This window comes from Rattus norvegicus, chromosome 4 (genome assembly GCF_036323735.1).
Source record: "Rattus norvegicus strain BN/NHsdMcwi chromosome 4, GRCr8, whole genome shotgun sequence".
In the NCBI taxonomy this organism is placed as follows: domain Eukaryota; kingdom Metazoa; phylum Chordata; class Mammalia; order Rodentia; family Muridae; genus Rattus; species Rattus norvegicus.
In genome coordinates, this window is record NC_086022.1 from 26,669,330 (window position 1) to 26,695,423 (window position 26,094).

General features: G+C 42.8%; 1 protein-coding gene across 18 annotated transcripts in view; it reads left to right on the plus strand.

Annotated features, from left to right (window-relative positions):
* The first annotated feature begins 1,654 nt into the window (after positions 1-1,654).
* Adam22 (ADAM metallopeptidase domain 22) overlaps positions 1,655-26,094 on the plus strand; it is a 254,860-nt gene continuing 230,420 nt past the window's right edge. For 5 of the 18 annotated variants that reach the window (XR_010065699.1, XR_010065700.1, XM_039108568.2 and 2 more), the window contains exons 1-2: positions 1,658-2,041; positions 2,488-2,648. Coding sequence is in view for 14 of the 18 variants with exons in the window: in XM_039108568.2 (XP_038964496.1) it covers positions 1,963-2,041; positions 2,488-2,648 (240 nt within the window). In the remaining 4 variants the exon portion in view is untranslated. Of the gene's footprint in view, positions 2,042-2,487; positions 2,649-20,150; positions 20,186-26,094 lie in introns of all 18 variants that reach the window. The other 13 variants (XR_010065701.1, XM_039108561.1, XM_039108564.1 and 10 more) reach the window with 6 other exon arrangements.

The window sequence follows — 26,094 nt, forward strand, 5'->3', positions numbered from 1 at the left end:
TGGTAGTATCTATGTGCTGAGTTTTATCATGGAGTCAGTTGTGCTAGGGTCTGGGGACCTGCCACAGTCTGGGGGCCTGTTATAATCTGCAAATAAAGATACTTTGACTTCTTCCTTTCCAGTTCATAATCTCCTTGATCTCCATTAGTTGTCCATTGCTCTAGCTAAGACTTCAAGTACTATATTGAACAGGCATGGAGAGAGTAGACAACCTTGTCCTGTTACTTTTACTGGAATTGCTTTGAGTTTCTTTTAATTTAAGTTGTTGTTGCCAATGTTCTTACTGTTACCTGTCTTTATTGTTTAGGTGTGTTCCCTGTATCCAAAATCTGTCCAGGACTCTTACCATGAAGGAGTGTTGGATTTTTCTGCAGCTGATGAGACGACCACATGGTTTTTGTCTTTCAGTTTCTTTATATCTTGGATTACATTTATTGATTTACATCGTTGAGTCATCCCTGCATCTTTGTGATAAAGCCAACTTAACCTAATTCTTAATTTTATCTTTTTTTTTCTGTTCTGAGGATCAAATGCCAGTGTATATAGATTTCAAAATCTGTAAGGTGCAAGTGCTATGTTAATAAGTATGTTATTATCATTCCATCCCGGCCAGCCTCTAACATTTGAAAGGGGCAGTTAGGGTTTTATTGCTGTGAACAGACACCAGACATTTAATTGGGTCTGGCTTACAGGTTCAGAGGTTCAGTCCATTATCATCAAGGCAGGAGCATGGCAGCATCCAGGCAGGCATGGCGCCGGGAGGAGTTGAGAGTTCTACTTCGTCTGAAGGCTGCTAGGAGAAGACTGGCTTCCAGGCAGCTAGGAGGAGGGTCTTAAAGCCCAAGCCCACAGTGGCACACCTAATTCAGAAAGGCTACATCTTCAAATAGTGTCGCTCCTTAAGCTAGGTATACTCAAACACCACCGGTAGGAAAAGCGGCCTGAGAAAGTACAGTTTCCCTGATCTATTAACGGTTTAGGGTTTGAAGCTGGCAGATGTTGGAGGAAGCAAACATATCATAGAGCATCCGTCTGAATTACACTTCGCATGCCTTCCTAGACCTCTGACAGACATCTGATTGTCCTAGAGTTGGGTTAACCACTCTCCTTTAGTTCAAAATTATTATGAACACTGAGTGTTCCTCTAGAGAAAATCAGTTGGGTTCCCGAACCCACAAAACCTCAAGTAACCCCAGTCCCAGGGACTCAACGTTCTCTTCAGGCCTCCAACACTATTGCATACAGACTGTAGGTGCACAGACATGCCTGCCGGCAAAATACCCATACGATTAAAAGCATTGAAAGCCTTGCACAAATTCTTACCAAAATAGCCTTTCTTAATTGCACCTGAAAGCGTGTGACTCATACCCAGGTCCTTTACCATTGTAACCACCCCGCACACAGTAGGCCCTCAGATCTGTGGCGTGATTGACTTTGCCATGCACTCAAGGCAAGGTCGCTCGGTGATACAAGCAATGCTGCGGCTCTTTGCAGACCTTAGGGACGAATTCGGGCTGCCGCCACCCTGCAGGTGATGTCCATCACCTCTCCTTCTTGGGTCTGCAGTCTCCTTGGATCTTGGGGTGGCGACGGTCGCGTCGCCGTGGAGACCAGCTAGCTGTGCGGGGAGGGAACTACATTTCCCAGATACTCCGGTGCGCGGCCGGGTGCGGCGCGAGGGGCAAGTGCACCAGGCCCGCTGCGCACCCGGCTCCGCTCCCCGCTGCGCTGCTGGCCGCCCGCCTTGGCCTCCGCCTGGGGATGAGGTGGGAGGCGCTAGAAGCCACTTAGCTACAGCCTGGCGCCCGATGCGGCGCTCGCTCGCTGCCCACGCCACCGAAGCGCCCGCCAGGCACAATGCAGCACTGAGGCAGCGGCGGCTGCGGCAGCGGCGCGGGCTGGGAAAGGGCGGCCGGGAGCCCGAGCCCGGGGCCGGGAAACGAGCAGCTGAGCGCCGCCACCATGCAGGCAGTGGCGGCCGCGTTCTTCTGGCTGCTCTGCGTCTTGGGGACCTACCCCCTGGCGCGCTGCGGTCGGGCAGGTAAGTTCGCAGCTGCCGGGGCTTCCAGGACTCTTTGGAGCCCCGAGGCCCCCCGAAAAGCCGCACCCGCGTTTCTACAGTGCGCGGGGTTTTTTATTTTTATTTTGAAGGGCGGCGAGGAAGGGGTAAACACACATGTGTGGGGGACACGAGGATGCATCAGCAATCTGGGGTCAAATGCTTCCCCGGCCCTGAAGAAGAGTCTCCTTCAGGAGAATGGGAAAGGGGCGCCCTGTTTCTGGGCCCGGAGATGCTCTCGAAAGCGCTGGTCCAGGGCTCTCCAGCTGGCATCTCTGCGTCCTTCCCAGATGGGTCCGGGAGGGAGGCGGTGGGGGGAATTTTCGTAGGGGTGATGAGGACCGCAGGATGGAGGACTGTGGGTCAGGGTCATTTATTTTGCCATTTCTCTCCACTCCCTCCTTACCTCCTGCCTGCCTGGCTGCAAGGAGACGCCTCACTGAGAGAACTGGAGAGGGGGGACGGAAACCGCTTCCTGGAGCGCCAGAGCACCGTACCACTGCGCCTCATCTACCGCTTGGGCGGCGAGGACGAAACTCAGCACGAGCAGCTCAACACGCGGGTGCGGGGCGACCCTGGCGGACGGCAGGTGAGCGGCGGGGTGCGGGAGGTGGCCTGCGTTTGCTTAGGGTTGCCCTGGAGATGAGATGTACCTGGTGAAAAGAGCACAATCCTAATGTGACTCCTGCATGATGCCCCGGGTGCAAGCGCTAAAAGGCGGAGAAAAGGAGACAGATCAAAAAAGGAACCAAAAGAAACGCAGGCCAAGGTTTTTCAGAAGAGGTAGCGGGTGGGGTGGCATTGGATGCTCCTAGTGGCCCTGTAACCCGAGCTAGGGACAAGAGGCAGAGACCCCCCCCCCACCTCCGTAGTTAAGAGAAAACTGCACCACGGGGTAGGAGGAGATTCTATTTAGGCAGGGTGTGCATCATCGTCTTTGCTGTTTTAACTCGGAGAGAAGACATTATAACCCAAGAAAATTACTGTAGAAAGAAGAGAGGAGGAGAAGAAAACTAGGCTACCCTAAGAAAGCAAACTAAAATAAACTACAGCTCAAAATCCTCTGGTTACCAGAGATTTACCCATTCAGTCCCAGCATCCGAAAACGGGTCCTCCACACCTTTTCCTACCGTTGTAACTAGGGTGTTATCGTTTTATTGAGCATGTTAAGTTGTTTTAAAAAGTAATTTATTGCAGTACCTGCATTTTAATCAATACCGAACCTCTACAGGTATGAATGAGGACTGGCTAATACTAGCCAATTTGGGGGGCGGGGAGTCATACAATTGTTTTTATGTTTGTATAGATCAACCTAACAGTTCGTTCATCTGTAAGTGCATCTGAAGCTCATGTAGTTGAAAATTACCGTAAACTGTACTTGGGTAAGGTAGGTGGTTTCATATCATAGATACATCCGACACTAACATAACTGCGATGTGATAATGTACTCAGTTATTCACATGTGTGAGATGTGCAAAGAGGGAAATTATTTAAGTCTAATTTTCAGTCAAATGATTGGCTCCATTAAAATTTTGTTGACATAGGTAGGAATTCAGTTACTGTAATATCCGTTGATGTTAAATTGATGCAGTAGGAAACCTAATAAGTTCAGCCCTTAATGAAGGGTTTTATTAGCTGAATTAATGTTTGCAGCTGCCTATTGCTGTTTTTTTTTTTTTTTAATTTTGGCTTGTTTTCCACGGAAAACCTGCAGAAGGAGACCTTTGCCCTACTTTTTAGTTAGTTAATAATTATTCTCGTGCAGAAATATTCTAATGCTTGTCTGTAGCCTTTGATTTAAAAAAAGAAAAATCCAGACACACACAAACCAAACCGAGGAACATAGTGAATCTTAGCTTCAGTGATTGGTAACTTATACTCTATCCTGCTTGTCTCTGCCTCCAACTGGCCTCCTTTCCCTTTCTGTATTACTTTGAAACCTGCAAATGATGCTTTATTCCTTAACATTTTCAGTGATAAAACTCTGAAAGGTAAGGGTTATTTTTAAAATGTAACTCTGAATTGCCACAGTAAAGATAAGATTCATTTCTTTGATACTATGAAGCAACCATTCTTCCAGAAACTCTTTTACTTACCTCAGAAATTTGCATATATGTATATTCATTTTGAGCCAGGACTAAAATAAAGGGTATACTTAATTTATGTAAGTCTCTTTTAGTATATGCTTTCTCCCGCCTATGCTTTTGTCTTTATTTTAATTTGCCTTGTAATTGGTTTTTATTTTTAATTTTCTTCGTAATTTATTTATGGAGACATGAGGTTTTTCATTCTGTATAGAGTTTTCCACAGCCAGGAAATTGCTGGTATAGACAGTGTGTTAGAACAAGTCCCAGAGTCTTTGTGGGAAGGGAAGGGAGGATGGAGAGGGGCAGCGATGCAGAGAGATGCAGAGAGGGCCGTGAAGGAGCAGACTCAGGACCTCTGTCTCTGCCTCCTGCTGACCATGACCTCAACACCCACCCACTTTAGGATGGTGAAAGGCCACTATTTTTGAAAGGCTATTTCTTCCTCTTTCAATGTTTCTAGAACACCACTTCTGAGATGTTTTGACTCAGATGGGCCTCTCCACTCGGGGCAGAAGATATGATAGGCCCTTTGGAAGTAAACTTCACAGCTGAAGTGGATGAGATGACTGTTTGGTAGAAGTTTGACTAAATGGCATGTGTGGATTATTAATCCGAGTCAGAAGTGGGAGTAATGCTATTTATAATTATGGCAAATTACCCTTGGGATCTAAAGCAACACACAGCGCATCTTGATTTCTCCATCACCTGGGGGTGGGGTCAATGTACTTTACCAGGATCCTTATATTGCAGCAGGATACCACAGAGAACGGACGGAATCTCAAAGACCAACAGTTCCTACAGTAAGGAAACTAAGGGTTTTTCTTGTCTGTTAGGCATTTCCTGGTTTCCAGAGAGCTATAATTTAACTTGAAAATGTGTTGATTTTAGATAGTTCTTGTTACTATCATTATCATTTTTTGGTAAACAGAACTTTTGGCACCCTAGGTACCCATGGACATTTTTAGCATTTTCCTTTGTATTTCAGAAATAACATCTAGATGATTTTTTTTTTACCACATAAGGTACGTGTGTGTGTGTGTGTGTGTGTGTGTGTGTGTGTGTGTGTGTGTGTGTGTGCAATTCATTATTGACTCATTAACCAGAAATTTATTTACTTGCGCTCTTGCTGGTTAGCATTTTAAAGTAAATCAAGGCCGTAGGGATTTAGAAATAAGACACAGTTCTAGTCTTTAAGGGGTTTACAGACAGCTGGGAAAAAGAATGAGTGGATGAACAATTGCTCTTTGCCCTTCAGTCGTGAGGTGATTCCAGAGGGCTGTGGAAACAGCAGAAGCCCAGCACTTAACCCCACAAGGAATCCGTGGGCTCTCCCAGGAGGTACCCTCTGATCAGTTATGTTACAGAGAGGGAGTGGGCATATCTAGCAGAAAGGGACAGCAGAGGCCCAGGGAAGTCAGGACTTGCCTTTGTTAACTGCAGATGAGATTTGGGGGACTGGTGTGAGAAGAATGTAGCTTCTAGATGCTGCAGCAAGTTCTTGATGTTCTGAGGAGTTGAGACTTGGTTCTGCAGGCTATTTAAGCCTTTTGCCAAGGAGGATTAGCTGGTTAAATTCATGGTCCTATGGTAATCATCCTAGAGTTACAGAAGAATAATGGTAATTTTCGAGACCGAGCGGGCTTAGTGTTCACTTTTATTCGCAGATAAATTCCAGTTCACATTATTAAGCTCTGTAAGAGCTAAGCTCCTAAACATTTGAGAACACTGGGTGAATGGCATTTAAAAAGCACCTAGATTAATGCTGGGCACACAGTGAGTCTGTAAGAATCTTTTAAGTCACAGTTACTCCCTCGGACAGCTTGAGAACTGTTTAGAAATTTTATAACATCATTTGAATGCAAAATGATGCCCTAATTTCCCAAATTTAACACATTCCCCGAAGTTACAAATTACTCATTTTTTTTTTACATAATGCAGTGAAATGGAATAGCCATAGAAGGAAGAGACCTTATAGGCCATTCAGATTAGTTCAGAAATTACCTCTTACTTGATAGGCTCAAGCAATTGACCAAGGGAAGGTAATGACCATTGTAGTCTTACATGGTTCCAGTCTTCAAACTCACAAAGACTAGCTGAGTATCAAATTTCTTTTATTACTAATGTGAGCTTGTTTCGGCTTTCATCATAGAGGTTACTATGAAGCTTTTACTTTAGAAGAAATTTCATTTTGGTTCTGCTTGATTGGCAACAGTTTAGTGTGAAATGATGATTTTACTGATACAAGTTCACATTTGAGATTATTATTATTTTTTGTTTATTGCATAGTGAGTTATCCACTTCTTACCAATTCTTATTGTAGAAGCTTATTAGATCATAAAATACTAGAAATTATAGTCAAAATTATCATAGTTGATTGTGAGTAACCTTGCTGTCTTCAGGGTTGTCAACTATGATGTAGTCTCAGGCTTATCTTTAGCCCTAGAATACTCAAAATATCAAGGCTTATTTCTTCCTTCTTGACAGTATTTATGCTAAGAGAATCGCATGTTTGTGGATAGTAAGGTAAAACATATTTTTCAGGAATTTGTATAAGGCGTCTCATCTACTGGGCCTTACTGATGGCTTAATATTGATAACCCTGTGATTGCTTTCTTACATATGCCTACTAATGATTGCTCTTTTTGCCAGCTAAGCATCATAAAGTCACTATGGCATCAGAAACGGGTTATCTGATAACTTATTTTGGTACATAGTTGCCTTTAAGTTCTGTTATTCATTTTAAAAACACACAGTGCTTATATACTTCACCATACAACATAATTTCTTCTATCAGAAGAAGTATTGTTGTCTGCAAACACAAGATCTACTTTCTCCCATCTTGTCCCCTGCAAAGTGTTACAGCTTCTTAAGGACAAGCCATCAAGTGGGGACAAGGACATGGACCTATAACTCACCACCGTTTTATAACCACTAGTGAGTGGAGCAAAAAGCACAGAGAAGGCAGGGTGACAGTAGAGGGTAGTTTTTTTTTTTTTGAGAAATTTTTTATATATGCCATGGAATACATGAGCTCCCTCCATATCATACTGCTTCCTCTGAGGGTACCGAGTCAGCCTAGCAGTTAGTTGTGGAAGAGGGCTCCTAGGAATTATAACTTTCATGCTAGCTTGCCAGTTTAGCACAAACATCTTTGTTTTTGCTAAGTGTGCATTTGTTAAACTAAGTAGCTCCATATTAATAAAGTTCTGCCATAGCAGCAGGAAAGAAATAGTTCACAGTGCATTTTTGTTTACCAGCAATTGAATAAAGTAAAAATAAAAAATTATAATATTCCTTAAATATTTTAAAAACAACCTTTTAATGTCTGTCTGTCTCTATCTATCTATCTATCTATCTATCTATCTATCTATCTATCTATCTATCTAGTTTGTATGTGTGTGTGTGTTGTGTGTGTTGTGAGTGTGTGTTGTGAGTGTGTGTGTACTTGTACCATGGCACACATGTGAAGGTCAGAAGACAGTGTCATACAGGAGTCATTTTTCTCCTTTTATCATGTGAGTTCTGGGAACTGAACTCACCAGGCTTGACTGCAAGCGTCACTACCCATCTTGTAGGCTTTCCCTTCAATCTTCATTCAAATTTATATAAATGTAGTAATAGAATTTTAGACTACAGAAGAGACCTAATTGAGATATTACTATTTCTTATCTTTGATATCCCAATCTGTATCTGTATGTGTGTGTGTGTGTGTGTGTGTGTGTGTGTGTGTGTGTGTACAGACACACATACATATAGGAAGTCATGAGTACTAACCCCATGTGGAAAGAAGATGCTCATCCAAGAGGAACTGGTGGGGATGGGTGAAGAAAAGCAAGAGACTGAGAAGAATGGAGGGAAGAAGGAAGAAAAGGAAACTGAGAAAAAAGATGTCAGTGTTACCATGTATGTTGTATATTAAAATGTCTAGTATGTAATAATTTTGTGGTGGCTTTTATACTTCTTAGTGCTTGATGTAGGTCGTGTTCACAGAAGTCTAATGGTAGGTCATAACTTGCCATCTTTAATGAAGCTAACGGGATTTGATCTCAGACACTTCAGCTCCCCTTCGCTGGCTGAATTCTCACGTTAGACATCATTCAAGGAATGTAGATGTCCTTGGCATCAGAATCAAAGGTGTCTTTTATTTTACCCTTTTGGAGTTACACTTTCAGTGCTTCAGAAATACCTGAGTTTATATTTAAAATAACAGTACTGTGAAGAGGCTTGCTTATCACAGTAGGGGGTCTTCAGTTTTATCATCTTAATAAATAATATTATATATGGTAGACATTTGACGTCCAAGAGCATGTCTTGAAAGAGGTATCTGTTGATATTATATTGATGGTTATTTTTTTCATTCTAAGTCCAATTTTTGGTTGTTCAAAATTATATAGGCTCTTGTAGCCAGAGTTTTGTTGACAGAAACATTAAATGCTAAACCGAGGTCTCTAGTCATTTATTTCCCCATCAAAAGGAAAGGTATAGTATGCCTTTTATGTCCCTATAGTTCTAGTAGCTTAAGGGTCCCACCAATAAAACAGATTAATAATAACCAAAATAAGTTCCGAGAACATCTGGTTGGATGTGTTTATTTTGGTAATAAAAGTGCTAGAAAGAAAAAAAAAGTTTGGAAGCAAGAGTTAAAAAATATAGGACTTCATTTTTGCAGACATTTTTCCAAACATGTCCCAGGTACCCCAAGCACTGTGATGAGTGGTTTATAGTCATTATTTTTAATAGCGAGGTAGATCCTATTATATCCACATTGTGGGTAAGTGAATTAGTGTCATATAGCTTAACAAAGGGGTGGAAATGGGACAATGATTCTGAAAGGAAATGCTACAATCAACAAATTAGTCTAACAAAGTTTGTGCCCCTAATTTATCATGGTTTTCTACTTATCTGTGTTAGAATATACCAGCATCATTTCTTTTAAGAATCTCCTGACGCTTACTGAGCTCCTCCCTCGGTAACTTGTAATTATTTCACATGTAATTAAAAATTACATGTATTTAAAGAATACTTAACATCAAAACTGACTTTAGCCTTCCACTCCCTTTACTCCCGGATTCTAGTTCCTTTTAAGGTAAAAAGTCCATTTTCTCCGAGAGAAGCTACTATGTATAACTGGATTTTGAAAACAAAAGATTCTGCATCGTGATCCAGAAATACCACCCGTTCGAGCTGGAAAAAGAGGGAATTTAGAATTTAATTATTCCTCCTTCCCCAGAATCTGTTTGTTTTGATCTAAGAGGTTTTCAGGGTCATCTATTAGAGCAGGTTAAATGAATGTGTATCTTCTCCGTTTCAACAATTAATGTTGTTCCAGGGCATTTTGTCTTTTACCGGGGCTGCCGTTGTTTAAGGTTGTTGTGAGGAAAGATCCCTAGATAGCTGAGGACGAGAGGTGGATGATGGTTTTCTGGAGCTAGGCCTGACGAGCTCTCGTTCTTCCATGAGTAGTTTTATAACGCTCTGCCTATGGCAGTCGAAGGCGGAGCTCACGGTCTTATTGGATCATTTCTCTGTGTGGCACTGTGTGGTGCACATAGCTTCATCACTTGTTGTTGGTTTCTGTCCCCACCCCTTCTTGACCCTTTGTTCTTAGGTAGGCTAGTCTCCGCTGATAAGATTACCTTGCTGGTAGGCAGTTTGATGTTTCTGGTGATCCCTCAAGCTTCTCTCTGCACAATTTCTCTTTCTGTGGATTAAACAGCAAGGTGTTTGAGAAGAGCCGCTTCCTCTTATAACCTAGCCCTGCAGATTTCCTTGAATCCCCTAGCATGCTTTTGATGAGTTTAGAGTGTCCTGCCAGGGCTGTCTAGAAACACAATGGTGGATCGTCAGCAGGTACAAGTGACAGCCAAGGCTGTGTATAGTCCGGCTTTATTCATACAGGGTAGACAGCTGGCTAAAAAAGTGACCTGGGATCATCCAAGAGTGGGCAGAGGGGAGTGGACTTTGAGTAAGAGTCAGGGAGAAAGTGAGGGTTCAGGAAAGAGGCTGGGCCCATTGTACTAGAATGGTCCGGTATCCTCCTGGCTCAGCTTAGACAGGGCTACTTGGAAGAGTCTGGTGTACTTTCTAAGTTTTAGCCTCAGCCATTCAGGTTTTTACTGACTGACCTTAATTTTGATTCTAAGGTCATAACAGGAGTGTGTGTAGCCAGGTTTGCCCCTTGGGCCCTGAGGGTGCTTCTGTTCTCTTGTGAAGACTACATTTGTGGTTCAGCCAGAAGAACGCTGTCTCCCTCATTTCTTTTTCCTTTCTTTCTTTCTTTCTTTTCTTCATTCCTCTCCTCATGTCTGCCTCCTACTTACTTCTTCCTTCCTCTTTGTTTTCGGTCTTTCTGGTTTCCATTTTCTTTTCTTTTTTATTCTTGGTTGGTTCCTCGGGTTTGTGGGAGAGGGCTTAAGCAGCCTGTGCTTAAGGAGTCCAGCGCACTGGGCCCGGGTTAAGAGATGTCACCAAGCTAAACACTCATTTCCTAAGTCACTGTTTTGTTTTTACTTGATTCTCTAAAAACCTAACCTGAATCGTATAAAATGAGTACTAGTTCATTTTGAATGGCAAGAGACGCCTGTTAGCTGAACATTCAGTGAACGACTCTATATAAACTCGAGTTTAGAAGGCAAACAGTTGATTTGTGTTATTGACTTGAGAAATCTTTCTTAATTGTTTGCCACGTTTGCTGAGTTATTTTCAAGGAGATTTTGGTTCCCTCAAGCTTAGCTATAGTTGATACTTTGAAGCATGTTATAGAAAACTTGAGAAAGTATTTAACGAGAGTGATGAACATTTTAAACAGTTCATTTTCAAAGTCACCACTATGCTGAATAATTCAGTCACTGTTTCTTAAGAAGAGTTTTTTATGGATGTCAGTAGAGACTTAAACATTACCAAAGATGATAAAACTGGACCAAAACCAATATTTACTTATTTTGATCCTGTTTCTGCCTTAACTGTAAATGGGTCACTGCTTTTTTTCTAGCGTATTGTCTCATAAAAATGCTTTTCAGTTGGACAGGTATTGATTGAGTAGAACCCATCAGTGTTCATTGCTTTCACTGAGGCAGACCCATTTCTGATTGGGTAGGTCACCGGAGCTAAGACTTTTAATCAGAGCTGAGAGCAAATGTTGTCGGCTGTCATGGAAGCCACCAGAAAAAAAAAACTATCAAAAGCAGGGATATAGAAATAGAAGGAATTCTCGTGTCATTAAATTTCTGATGTAAGATTAGCACAGGGTAGTCGCAATTCTGGATGATCTAGCACAGGCAACGTTCTCTCACAGGAAGGAGGAGTTCTATTAATTTATTATAGCTTAAGCAATCTAATATGAAACACAGTCGTGAGTATTGATTAATGAGTTTAAATGTTCTGATGATAAAAATCTTCAAGCTTGCAGTATGGGTTGAAGAGTGTTGTTTTTTTAGCTTAAGTGCATAGAGGAGCTCAAGATAAAGGTACACACCTTTGTTTTATTGTATTCTGCCCCAGCATTGAATAGAGACAGTCACGTAAGAAGCACACAGCAGAGGGGTGTTGATGGCGTACATTGGGAGGACTCTGTTGGTGTTTTTGCTCCAAACCTTGTCCTATGGACTGTTCCCTGGTTAATAATGATTTTTGTCCCCTTCTTTGTTACCTGCCTGTGAGCTCTGCCTCTGTCCTGTTCATTACTTTCTTGTGAACATAGGAAATGCTTCTCTGCAACCTTTAGTGTATCTTGCCTTTCCTCCTCTTTCTGTCAAGTACCTCTGTTTCCCTTAGCAACGGAAACCAACGCAGTTCTCTGGAGAGGGGCTTGCACCAGTGTTGGTACACGCGCTGGACATAGCTTACTTTTGGGATTTGAAATAAACGTGGTATAGCCCGACGAGCTCTTCATTTCCCCACTTACTGAGCGGTAGTGTTTCTTGGGATTTCCCCCTCCTCTTTTTCTTGGATTCCACTTCAGTTGGCTCTCACTCATCTTTTTCATTGTGCGTGGATCAAAGCTCCTCAGTGCTGAAACTCCTTCATCAGGTCATTGTCCTGACTCTCGCTACTCTTACTCTCCTGGCTCCCCACTTCCGGTGCCCAGTCGCTACTCCATCCTTGCTTCCGGTGCCCAGTCGCTACTCCATCCTTGCTGAGCGTGGCACTTTGAAAGTCTTGGACCGGGACCGGGATCCGTTGCTACAGGATGCACATTCAGCATAAAGGAATGACGAGGCATTTTATAGTCTACTTGGAGTCAGACTTGCCTCGGGCGTGGCATAACACTGTGTGTGCTTTTGTGTGGGCTGTGGGAGGGGATCCAGACACTGATACCTGTGTGATGTTTCCAGGAGAGAAACTGTAGTCTTGGATCTCTGACTTGGTCATTCCTACTTAACCATTTTCTGCTGCTCAGCACTGTGCCTGGCCCACAGTAGGGACTCAGTAAACATTTTTAGTTTGTTTTTGCCTCAATTTTCAGTCTCAAAGATATGAGAGAAAAAAAAATCCGCCATCATCACGTTACTGATGGATAGAGTTTTTGAGACATTTGATATAGTTATAAATTTCTTCCAGTAGCTATTCAGACTTTTAGTCAGGTAGTGTTAGAGAGAAACACGCTCCTCCTCCCATGTTTATGTCTAATCTCTGCTCTCTTTTCTTCCTCGTCCACCAGTATTCCTGCTGCTCCAGCAGACCCCTATGTAACGTGCCCTGGTTCTCTGAGAACGTGCACAGTGACCCTGTGAACTGAAATCAGAGTCCCTTTTGTTGTGACACCAAGGCAGAACTTAACAGAACAGTCAGAGCCCTGGTGCTCAGGGGACGGGAGGGCAGAGGACGTGGTAGGAACTCGGACAGCTGTGAGCCTTCTGACATTCTACCACATAAAGCTGTCTTACTGTCTCACGAACTCTTAAATCACCACGACACAATCGCTCATGTCAGCTTATAGCCTGGTCTCCCCTGGCAAAAATAAATCCAAGCTATTTAACCTTCGTGGCTGAGTTTATTCAGCAGACTGTCGTTTGCAGCCAGGAGCGGCATATTCTTTGAGACAATGATGTTGGTCTTTGGAAGAGTGGCGTATAACATTTCCGACAGATTTGAGTTCAGGCGACATAATCAGGTAAAGGTTTCCTTCAATGGCCATTCTTTCATTTTTTAACTGCAGTTTTAAACTGAGGCAATACTTAATCTAGTCCCTTGAAGCTAGATCCCAGACAATTCTCGTCTTATGATTTTGTTTTTATTATTGTTCTCACCTTAGTTTTATGAAAAATGTATTATTTAATACTAATAAAGTTATATGCTTTAACACCAGCTAATTGTTCGTAATTAGGTGTTCCAATATGTGTAAGATACAAGCATATTATGAAGTTTAGTAATCATGCAAACTGAAACTTTATCAGTTTCGTTCTTGACTTTTAAAGACCATTTAATGGATGAGTCTCTCTCTCTCTCTCTCCTCTCTCTCGTGTGTGTGTGTGTGTGTGTGTGTGTGTGTGTGTGTGTGTGTGTGTACAAACATGTGTCATGTGAATATGACGTGGAGGTCAGAAGAAGACTTGTGGGAGTCAGTTCTCTCCTTCCATGATTGCTATTCTCAGGGATAGACCTGAGGTCACCAGGCTTGGAATCAGGCGGTTTTATGCTCTGAGCCATCTCAGTGCATCTCCCTGCCCCCTTCCTTTTGGAGATCTTACTAGGTAGCTCAGGCTGGCCTTGAACTCTCAAGTGTCTTGTTCTTGTCTCTACCCTTCAAGACTGAGGGTTACAGGTGTGAACCACCACGGACCTAGCTTGCTTTAATGTTGATGATACATGCTAATTTAAAATGCTTTAATATTCTTAAATGTATGAGGTGTTTACCTACAGGGTACACCAGGAGATCTCCATGCTCCCTAAAGAGTTGCGTATGCTAGTTTAATTCTGGAGTCGGAACGTAGAGGGCAACACTGTGGTCTAAGTAGTTCCATGTGTTCATAGTATAGTGTGAGTGGAGGATCTGAAAACAGGGTTTAAGAGGTAGAAGAGACATCCAGTGTTTGTGCAGAGAAGATGCCATGTTAAAAAAAAAATGAGCTTCAAGCTTCATACTGAAGAAGTAAACTCCTTAGCTCTCCTTCCACTGTGTGCATCCTGAGGATCAAACTTGGCCATCCACATTGGTAGCAGGTGCCTTTACCTGCTGAGCCATCTCATTGGCTTATTTTCAGCAGACTTTCGTTTCTATAGATATCCTGTTCTCGATGCTTCAACCATGCCTTACTTAATGTTTCAACACTGATCCACATTATAGCTTGTGTACTTCATTCCTTTTTCATTGCTGAATAATGTTCCATTATTTATTCATTGTTTTAATATGAATGTATGCTAATTAAATTCTTTCATTGTGAGTAGTGATGCTATTGATATCTGTACAAAAGATTTCGTGTGGAAACCTGGAAACAGGAGCACGCCACAGAGCAAACGGTGTTGTATAAAACAATAACCTTGCCTCGTATAGTGGGATGCTTTCTCTTTTCCCATGTTCTAGTTCATATTTTTCAAACACCCTGGTCATGATACATTATGGTGATTTTTATACCCTTTCTCTTTTTCACAGAAAACCCAAATTGCAGCACTGGTCAGGGTGGGGTGACCTTAGGCAGTCGGCATGCAAACCCAGCCCTGTACTGCTGTGTTCTGCCCTGTCCCTGGAGTGTTCCTTCATTGTTCTCTTTGTGTCTAATAATAACTGCATGGGGAAACGATTCCTATACCAGAATGATTTACCCTCTAAATGCATAATTAAATATTTTTTAAAATACAGTTTTTAATAAGCTCGCGTTTTCACTGTGGGGTTTCCCTCTTGCGTGGGCGGGGCTCTCCAGTTTTTATTGCAGCAGTGTTTGACGGTGCTCCAGTATGCTGGTCAGATCTTCATCCCTCAACCCGGGTTCTTATGGACAGACCCTGGACCGGTGTTGGATGCAGCCTGCAACGCAGTCTCACTTTCTTGCAGTGGATTCTCATATTTAATAAATATTTCACCACTTAATCAATCAACCATGTGTTCCCAGATCTCTCACAGTTTTCAGCAAACATTCTTGCTAAAATCTGTTATTCGGAAGTTAATTGTTTGTGCTATTTCCCTTAAGAAATAATTAGGTTGGAAAACGCCCGTGTGCTGCTTTTTTCTTTTCCTTTAGGATCATATGTTCGCAGCAGAAAGTGTTCGGGAGGAAAGCTCCAAATGTGCTTAGTATTGTTACTGCTGTTGGTACTGGTGTGTATGCCGTGTGTGTATGTGTGTGCTTTGTGTGTGTGTGTATGTGTGTGTGTGTGCTGTGTGTGTGCTGTATGTGCTGTATGTGCTGTATGTGTGTGCTGTGTATGTGCTCACTGTGTGTGTGCTGTGTGTGTGTGCTGTGTGTGTGTGCTGTGTGTGTGTGTATGTGTGTGTATGTGTGTGTGCTGTGCGTGTGTGTGCTGTGTGTGTGTGTATGTGTGTGTGCTGTGCGTGTGTGTGTATGTGTGTGTGCTGTGCGTGTGTGTGCATGCCTTTTGTGTGTGTGCTGTGTGTGTGTATGCAGTGTATATGTATGTGTGGGTATGTATGTGTGTGTGTGTGTGTGTGAGAGAGAGAGAATATGGGATATTTAATCTCTCTCAGGTTTTGGCCTGACATGTCTCTTGAAGAGAGACATGGTCTACTTTCTGTGCACCTCTAGCCCATGTGCCAGATATATCTGAGCCATGAACCACACTGTCTTATAGCTCCTTCTCTCTGTAATGTGTTGTTACTAGAATCGCAGATCCTTCGTTTCTCTGCTTGTCCTTCTGTCTATGGGAGCTGAGGAGACTGGAAAGTATGTAGTAGACTTTGGAATCTTGTTCTTTTTTGTACAAAGTTTTAACTTACAAGCTCTGTAGTCTGTAGTTAAAATTATCCTGTGTTTGTTTTTTTTTTTTTTTTTTTTTTTTTTGGACAAGATCTTGCTATGTTTATTTGGGCTAGCCTGGTGCTTGCTTTATCACCCAGGCCAGCCTCAGACTTCCTGCAGCCCTTCTGCCTCAGCTTCCTGTGTACTGAGAACACAGGCCTGCCCATCATACTGCGCTCCATTGATTATCAGACGTTGCACATGCAATGTATGTGATGTGTGCATGTGTGTGATAATTCCTTTTAATGACTTGGTATGTGTACTGATCTATTCACTCCACTTCGCTGATACTTTCTGATGGTGTCCTATATAGCAGGCTCTGTTCCAGGCCCTTGGATTATATCAGTGACGATTTTTCTTTGTTTTAAGGCCCACATTTTAGCAGGTGTACTAGCAGTGGACAGTAAGTGCTGTGGGAAGGAAAACAGCATGTCAGTGGGGGGTTTTATGGTCTTTGGATGGCAGAGCAGCAAGAAGGCATAGGCTCTAGTCTCTCTTCAGTGTTGGGGGTTGACTTTAGGCCTTGTGTGTGTTAGGAGGCACCCTACCACTGCAGTCATGCTCAGCCCTCATAGTAAGGTGGCCCATGAGTCCTCCTGGAGAAGAGGGATGTGAATCATGCGGGCATCTAAGAGGAACATTCCAGGACAGAGTAACTAGTGGGATGACTCCAAGGCTGAAGTGTTTCTGTCAGTAGCAAGAAGTCTATCCTAAAGAGGGGGGTGCTATGGGTACTAGCAAGGTGACCTTTAATCCTAGACCTCAGGAGACCAGGCAGATCTCTGTGAGTTTGAGGCCAGCTGATCTACATGGAGAGTCTGTGTAAGGATTACAGAGCTCTGGTTGGTGTGGAACTCCCAGCCCAGACTGGACCCAATCTTGTGTTGCTCTTCCTGCTTGTACCTGCTGACTCTTGGGAATATAGGTGTGCACCACCATGGCCAAAGGAAAGTCTTACTGGGGCTGGTATTTGTGATTATTCTTGTCTGTGGCTGGGGGATGGCATTTGGAATAATTCTTATCTCTGGACCTATTTTTAGTTTCATCTCTGTAATGTTAAATAAAATACTGGATAATCTCACCAAAGAAGACCAGGTAGATATTCGGTAAGGTTTCTGGAGGCAACCCACTTCCCTTCTTGTCCCATAGTCTCACGATACAGTACGTCTGGGTTCATTTCTGCATAGCTGTATTATTTCTGTGCTCTTAGATGAACTTACATTTTGTGGTTAATGCTTGCATGGAAATAAGCTTCTCTTTTTGTATTTGTAGATATTTTCAGTGCAAACTTGCTGTAAGAGCTTACTAAGTACCAGGTGCTTTTTTTTTTTTTCTGTGCATAAAATATGAGGGCGCTTCTAACTCACCTTTGAACATATCCCGTTTCACAAAGAGAGGAAGTAGACACAGATTGCATTAAGACACTTTTATTAGCTGTCTAAGAGGGAAAGCAAGATGATTCAGCATTGGAACAGGCTGAGATAGACGTGAGAAATGATCTGAGGAACTTAAGCCAGAGGATAGCTTAGTGGTAGAGAGTGTGCCCAGTGTGTACAAGACCCAGCTCTCAGTCCCTTTCGCCATAAACATGAACAAACTGATAAAAAACAGACTCATCAATCAGTTTTCACAATGGAAGAATGAATCATATAACCCTTTGATGCTCTGAGAAGCTCTCCTCTTCTGCTGTCCTGTAGATGTTATAGGCCATGCAGTTGAGTTGCTACTGAACTCACTGGCAAACCTGACGGGAGTAAAGTTTTCAGTAAGAATCAGTAGAATGGTAGCAATGAATATTCTAGTAAGATCACCAGTGGAAGGGGAAGCCCTTGGTCCTGCTAAAACTGGACCCCCAGTGAACTAGATTGTTAGGGGGAGGGCGGCAATGGGGGGAGGATGGGGAGGGGAACACCCATAAAGAAGGGGAGGGGGAGGGATTGGGGGATGTTTGCCCGGAAACCGGGAAAGGGAATAACACTCGAAATGTATATAAGAAATACTCAAGTTAATAAAAAAAAAAAAGAATCAGTAGAATGCATATGCTGATAAGGGCTGTGTTCTCTATGATAGTGGCATTGCTTATAACTGCTGGCTAACAAGCCACCAAAGTAGTTTGCATATGAAAGCAGTATTTACCATAGTCCTGATAAGTACTTCCTACTTTAGGCTAATTACAACTTAATCAGGTAACTTTTCTCCATATGATTATCCTATAACCACTGTCAGAGTTGAAGCGTAAAGACCAAGTGTTAGGCAAACAGAGACGCCTGCAACAGACCTCTCAGACAGTTAGAGGTGACATAGAAAGCTGATACAACTTACCCAAGGTCACTCATTTTAAGAAGGGATGTTTAAGGAGAAAATGTGGCTCTAGAATCTGGAGTTCCACTGTACCTTGCCTTAGTTATTGTGCAGAAGTTATATTACGGCCTTGTGTAACAGAAACACACCTCATCAGACAGTAGCGGTCTGTGGGCAGGACCTTATCTTCCTCAGGGTCCACTGGGGTTTTCTCAGCGTCTTTGGCAAACATTGCATCAAGGCTTTCTGGCTGTAAGGAAGATGATGGAACATTCCAGAAAGGTCGGAGAAGGACAGAGATGGTGCAGTGGCAGTTTGCTGAGGATGCTGGTCTAGGGAATGTTTGAGTCAGGAGCCTTTGCCAGGAGGCAATTTCTGAGAAACTCAGTGGGAGAGGTTCAGAGAGACTACCTACACAGTTTTGAGAAGTGAATACATTCTCCCTGGGGATCATTTCATAAATTAAATGAAAGGTGACCTCTGTGGTACTTAAAGTGCTCATTTGCTTACAGCAACGAAGAGTGAACTATCATAAAATCGAATTTCACTTTTTCCTTTGAAGACCCAAGATTTCTTTTTTTTTTTTTTTTTTTTTTCCGGAGCTGGGGACCGAACCCAGGGCCTTGCGCTTCCTAGGCAAGCGCTCTACCACTGAGCTAAATCCCCAGCCCCTAGACCCAAGATTTCTGTAGGAATCCTCTCTCTAACTCAGTATGTCACATGCATGGCGTCCTCATAAATTTACTCTAATTAGCCCCTCTGTAGAAGCTAGAACTACAGAGCATAATTTGAAAGCACTTGAAAGACAGAAAACAACATTTTAGACCCAGAGTATGTGCAGTTGACACTTGGCGTCTGTGCAGGGAGAGAGAAAGTGGCTCCAATCCAGCTCTGGGCTCAGCAGCTCCACTATCCTGTCCAAATGAGGCCGTGGCTTCTAGTGATTCTAGTTGATTTTACTTTTTGTTTCTGACATGATGGTGCTCAAGTGCTATCAACCTTTGACATGAAGTTGTTTCAGTCAGGCCGAGTTCATCCCAGAAGTGATGAATGGTCAGACTAAGAGTTTCATTCCCCTGTTTGTCTTCAGGAGTGAGGTCACGACGCTGAGAAACTGTGAGGACTACAGCTTTATGATCTTTCAGAGCTAATGGGATATCTATCTGTGGCTCTGACATCATGTCAGTGAGCATGTCCTAGAAGCTCTTCAGGAAGGTTCTCACCTTTCCTTCATCCAGAGGCCAGTTATTCCATTTATTTATGTTGGTAGGTTTGAGAAGCTACAGAATTTGGTCCTTTCAGTTATATAGGTATGTAGTTGGTCACGTGCTTTTCTTGACATGATTTGTGCACATGTGCATACAAGTATGCACACATGAGTGTGATGAGATATGAGTTGATTTGTAGAGTTTTCTTGTGTGTTTAGTGTTTCAAGAGAGAATTGAGACTCAGTGTATATTAAAAATGTTTTCCACTTTTCCAAGGAAAAGTCTTTAGTGCTAAGGGTTAAGTGACCAGCTTGAGTCCAATAGTGACTTGCTTCAGTAAATAAATAATTTCATTATTTTGCTATCCCTTAGATTTTTTGATAGTATGTCTGTGAAATTGTATTTATTCACTTAGGTTCTTGTATTTGTTTGTTTTGAGTCAGCGTCTCACATTGTAGCCCAGGCTGTCTTAGAACTTACATTATCGCTCAGACTCAACACCAAACCCGTGTCATTTGCTTGCTTCTTACATGCTGAGATTTGAGGCATGTACCTCCATGCCTGGCTTTATTAATATGTTTAGATTCAGATATTTTTAAAGGCACAATCTCTGAAAAGATTCCAGATATGTGTAGTTACCAGATCTGTGTAATGTAGCATATGTAAAGTAAGTTTTGAAACGATATTTATGTTTTGCTTCAAACATGTATGGTAAACAGATTCATCATTTTCCCTTTAACTTAGTAGTAAAGAAATACTCTTTATTTAAGGCAGCTTGGAGAGGCTAGCTGGTAAGTATGTAGAAACCCATGATTTAAGTTTTAGGGGTAGATTTATGCCATACTTTACTGTGGTATTTTATGCTGTGTTCAGTAAGCCCGTGAATTTAAGGCGTGTTTTTCATAGATATTCATGCAGTTTTTTTAAAACAGATATTTTATGATATTCCAATCTCTCTCTCCTCACTCTTACACACATACATTTATGCACATACACTTTCATCATCTTCCTTCATCACTGTGGTATTTGGGGAGCTGAGATGACTGTTGTGTGCACCCCACCAGCCTTCACCCCACTGCTTAGACGATGATCGTGCAGTGGTTCTTGCCTTTAAAGCCCTGTCGTCTTGTACCACAGGGAAGAAAACTTTTGGTCACTGCCTGAAAGTTACAGATAAAAACCACTCTGGGAACATCATTGACACCGTAGATCATGGTAGACCACTGTTGTGACTTTTCTTAGGCAGTCCAAGTTGTGTTCCTCTAATTTTTCTTTCTGAGTTATTTCTTACCTATGTTCATGGGAAACTTTTGGATAGTTGGGATAGGTAATGAAGAATGAATCTTATCCTTTTGAAGGTTATTTTATGTGTGTGTGTATATGTGTGTGGTATGCCTGTGTGTGTGTTTGTGAGTGTATGTGCAAAAATACGTCTAGAGTTATGTAGCTTTATTTTCTAGCCATAGAAGAGTGAGGCAGGCTAACCCAATGGGGATTTGTTTCCTAAAGACAGTGTAGTAGAATTGGTACATGCCAGCCATTCACTATAAGGTTTTGTTCAGTGATATTCCCGAGTTTCCTTTCTACAAACACGAGAGCTAGCCCCCTTTGTGTAAACGAGCTTCATTCTCAGACACCTCTATTATGTGTAAGCAGGATGAGCTCAAATAAACAAAGAGAAAGGAAAGAATTGTCCTAGCATTGTTCTCGGCTGTGAGTCTTCCCACTGCAGACTCACCCCTTTAAGTTCTTCTCGAAGCACTGTGATCATGGCTGTTCCCAGTTCCCCTATGTAAAAAGAAGATGGAAGGTTGGGAGTCTTCCTGACTCATTTAGATCAAACGTGAAACCTACTGTGGGCTTACAAGAGCTCTTGCCTCGTCTCCTCCAGGTCTTTCCTGCACTGAGGAAGAGCATCAGTTTCCCAGTGCCAGTTCACCTGAGGGATTTTTGTCTACTGATTTCCTTGGGGCTCCTCATACTCAGATTCAATTACAGCCCAGTGTAACTATAGATCCTGTTGTTTCCAGGCTCCTAAGTATCTTAACCGATTCCTTTGACCTTCAGGATTATGCAAGCAAGCATTCTTTTTTTTTTTTTTTTTTGTTCATGGCTGAAAGTAAAGGTCTAGTAATGGGCAGCTAATGGCCGGGATGCGTGAGAGACTGATTTATCAGAAGCTAGCTGAAGCATAAATAGGTAATGAGGCTGCCTGGCTTCCTGAATGGAGAGGAGAGGATGGGAGCTGATGCCAGCACAGGTCAGCACAGTCTCTGCCTCCTGCTTATTGGAACAGGGGCCGAGAGAGAAAGTCACAGAGTTCACGGTTGTCCCCACCCTCAGAATGGGAGGCAGGGGGTGCTGCTTGAGAAGTCATCTTCTTCAACAGCTACACAACATAAGCTTTGTCCTTAGGTAGAAGCCCCACAAGCAGATTACGTTTATATCAGTTGTGAAACAAAACAAAACAAAACAAAACAACCCACTAAATAGAGCCAACAGGAACTGAACTTTGAGGTGGAAGGCAGGGAGGAGGAAATAGAAGTCAAAATATCGGAGCTGAGTGTTTTTGAGAAACATCTGTATAAGAAACTCGGTTGACTGTCTGCCACAAAGTAGACCCTCCATAGTGTCGGTCTTGGTGCGTTGGTCTATTTTTTTTTTTTGGAATCTCCATGTTATTTATCTGAGTTCCTCAGGTTACCCCATGGCGTGGCCTGGTTTCTACTTCCCTTTTTTCTTAAACAAAAACTCGAAAGCCTCTGTTGCTTTGGTTGCACTCAATAAAGTTTAGGTAGAGAATTTTCAGAAGAACATACATCTTACTAGGTGAAGAGTCCTTGGGAGTGTTAAGTGTGATGGTACTCACTTGTCGTCTCAGCATGGGGCTGGGAGCTGGGATGTCGCTGGGAATTTGAAACCTCCCTGGGCTAGAGAGTGAGACTCTGTCTCAAGAAAAGGAAAAGTCACACTTAGGAAATCGGTAAGGAGACGTGGACCATCAGTTTCAGTAATAACTTTTATCATTATTGCCTATAAACAGGAGAGAAAAGGAATGAGAAATTCTGTATACTGAATGTCTATTACCACCAAGATCTTCACATCCACTTCTTAGCACTCTTTGGATAAATGGTACGTTTCGTAGACAAGTTTAGAATGGTGGTTTTTCACTCTGGCTGTACCCCAGACTCACATGGTGTCACTGTCCAAGATGTCACCTTAGGGTTGTTCACTGCAAGACAAACCAACGGGGATTGCAGAGTCCACAGCACAGGCTCCAGTGCACTTATTGAAGTTGTCTCACCGAGGATTCGGCATGCAGCAGCCAGTGTTGAGATGCAGTTTAGGCCTGACCTTCCCCAACTGATTCCTCAGACGGCATCTCTCACGGTCTCCCTGTGCTGACTGGACCTGACTTTTGTACCTTTGCTGGTCTTCTTGTGTGATGTGTTCATGCTGTTTTCTCAGTCTGAGGAGCTCCAAGTCACCATGGGCTACACGGCAGAGGGAGAGCTGCTGTCGTGGCTCGTGCTGTTGTGCCCCGTGTGCATAGTTTGTAATCATTTGGTAGCTTTTGACTGTGGGGTTCTTAGAAAGGGTGCAGGGAGCACCTCTCACTCGTCTTTGTATCCCCAGGGCTGGCCGCTGTCAGAACACTGTAGGCCAGATGGACCCACTGGTTTGTAACAAGTCCCCAAATTGTGCATCATTGCCTCCTGCTCTTTTGGGGTTGAACACATTTAGGTCAGAGGCTCTAAAAGACGTGCTCCAGTTTATTCACTCATAAATGAAAGACCCGGTGTTTCATCCTGGATTAGCTCTTTAGAGTTCATTTTTAGAAACTCTTTTATTGATTCTCTGGGTCTTTCACATCGTGCACCAGAGTCTATTCATCTCCTAGTGCCCTCCACCCTTGCAAATTCCCCTCCAAAAGAAAACCAAAACCAAACAAACAGAATCAATTAAAAAAAAAAAAAAACTCTCTGTGGAAGCCACAGTGTGTCACAGCGTGTCACACAGTATATACCTTTTTGCCTAGTCAGCTTTATGTGCAAGTGTTCATGGTCTGGTTCAAGGCCTCTGGCCTCTGCTATACTATCAATATTGTATCCTCACTGAGACTCCTCTTAGTAATCCCGTTGTTGCCCTGTCAGAGATCCTGTAGCTTTGGTTCTGCTGGGCAGCTTCCTTCATGAGCTCCAATAGCTCAGAGATCAGGTAAATGCTGGGGTGGGCCAACTCAAAGTCCTGGATCTAGGCCTGGGTTGAAGGTGAATTGAGCAGCCCTGCTTTGCCCAAGTCATTGGGGCCTGCTTGTCCTCTCTGTCCAGGCAAGGGGCCAGATCTCCTAGGTGAGGAGCAGGTCCACCTCTCTCATGCCCATGTCTCCAGGGCCAGCCCTTCCAAGCTGCCCAGGTAAGGGGCGGGGCCAACTGCCCAGAGTTCGGCAAGATCAGCAAGGGGCGGAGCCAACTCAGCTCAGTCAGCTGCAAGGCCTTCCGGGTGGTAACCTGAGCCCTGGTTATCAACACAGACTTCTCTCTGGAAAGGCCACGAACCCAGACATGATCCTTGGAGGCTGCCCAGTCCTGGGCTTCTCCCATCACCACCCTCAAGTCTCCTGTTCAGCCTCTCTTTATAAACACAAACCACTGTTTCTCTCCTGTCTCTTCACTATATACTTTCTCACCATAGTGACACCAACACCCTGGCGGGCGCCATCGCATTGTCTTTCCTGTTGTCTGCCTGGCTACTCTTCTGCATGTGGCCATACAAATGCTACAGGGAAGAAGAGTAAGCTTGGTGAATTGGAGTTTTAGTCTCAGGCCTCTGACAGAAGTTTACTTGAGTCAGTGGGGTAATGGCGAAAGAGAGGCTGGCTATTCTTTAGGCTGTCAAAATAGGGCTGATAATGTGCAAGTGTTACTTGTTATTGGCCGTTTGTCTTTTATTAAACAAGATACTAGACTTCCAGGGAGCCATCAAATGGCCAAGTCCTCAGGAAACAAGGATAGCTGAAGGCTTTGCCACATACATAAATCCTTCTTTTTTAATAATGTTAATCACTTTTACAATGATGTTGCATGCTACCGATTGGTTGGCAATCTTCTTGATCCGTTACTAGTCATTGATTTATGTTCAGGTAGAAATTACTTAAAAGCTTCACTTTTGTCAAAGTTTGATTTTTACCACCAATGTTTTACTGTCAGCTTACTTTTTTAAAAAAAGAAATGTTCCTAATAAGGCAATCCTGAAAACTTGAATTTTAACCTCTGGCATGTATAGGTTGACTCTGGTTTGCTGACTTTAGATGGTGTCAAGAGAAAAGGACAGGATGCCGAGAAGCTGAATGTACAGGGAACGCGGTGTTATATTAACTTTGTATTTAAATTTCAGATGATTTTGTGAATAATTAACAGGTCCCAATCTGGAAATCCTATCAAGTTCCTTGGGTCCTACAATTCTATGATTCATTTTTTTTGAAATTAGAAATTAAAATTAACCTTATGTAATTATCCAGATTTATTAAGGTTTCTTACCATCTGGATAGTTTGAAAAATATTGCTTCTTTTGTTTCACAGCCCCTATAGATTGTTAGCCTTATTTTTCATACCTATGCCATCTATCCAGTGAAAGATGGATATTTATTTATATTTTAAACCGTAATCCTGAGTTTCTAAGCTTTTAATTTGATTCGGCCTTAGAACGTGGCTTCGTGTGTCAGATGAGGTCATATTGAGTTCTAAAATGGAGTCTAAAGCAGAAGTCCAAGGCTTGTTCTTCATGTTCCATTTTCTTTTTGTAGCCTCTACAGATGCAGCTCAGAGATCATTCTCATGTCTGTAAAGATGTTTCTGTTGTAATTATCACTCAGCCAAAGTCATGAAAACCTGCATGTACCTCTGAACCACAGAATGACAGCAAGGGGTTCAAGTATGGCGGAGAGACCTTCTGGGAGCTAGCCAGCCGGTGTGCTTCCTTGGAAATGACTTTTGCCCACGTGTGCCTCATTCTTCCTGTTCATAAGATAAAAGGATCCTATTCTTTGAGCTCCAGGAGTCTTTTCAATACTATTCCGCAACACCGGAAGTGTTTTAACAGCTTTTAAAGAAAGAAATGAAGAACTGAGGATTTAGGTGGTAGAACTCCTTCCTAGGCTGTGCAAAGCCCAGTGTCAATCCTGTTCCCCTAAAACCCTAAAGCCAAACTTTGTTCTCACATAATGATTAGAAGTCCATTTTGATAAAATTTTATTTGCGAAATATCCCTCAGATGTCGTCGTCGTCATCATCATCGTCATCTTCTTGTCCTTATCTTCCTCTTCCTCCTTCTTTTAGGTGGGTAGGGTATGCTGGGGGTTGAGCCCAGAACCTTGCTGGATTATTTATACTGTAGGACTCCAGTGTAATTCTACTCAATGAATTGCTTCTGCAGGGTAACCTATGGAAGTGCCTGCTTTTTCTGTTTGGATTACTTATATACTAGACATATGAAGTCAACTCCCGAATGCTAGAACACCACATAGA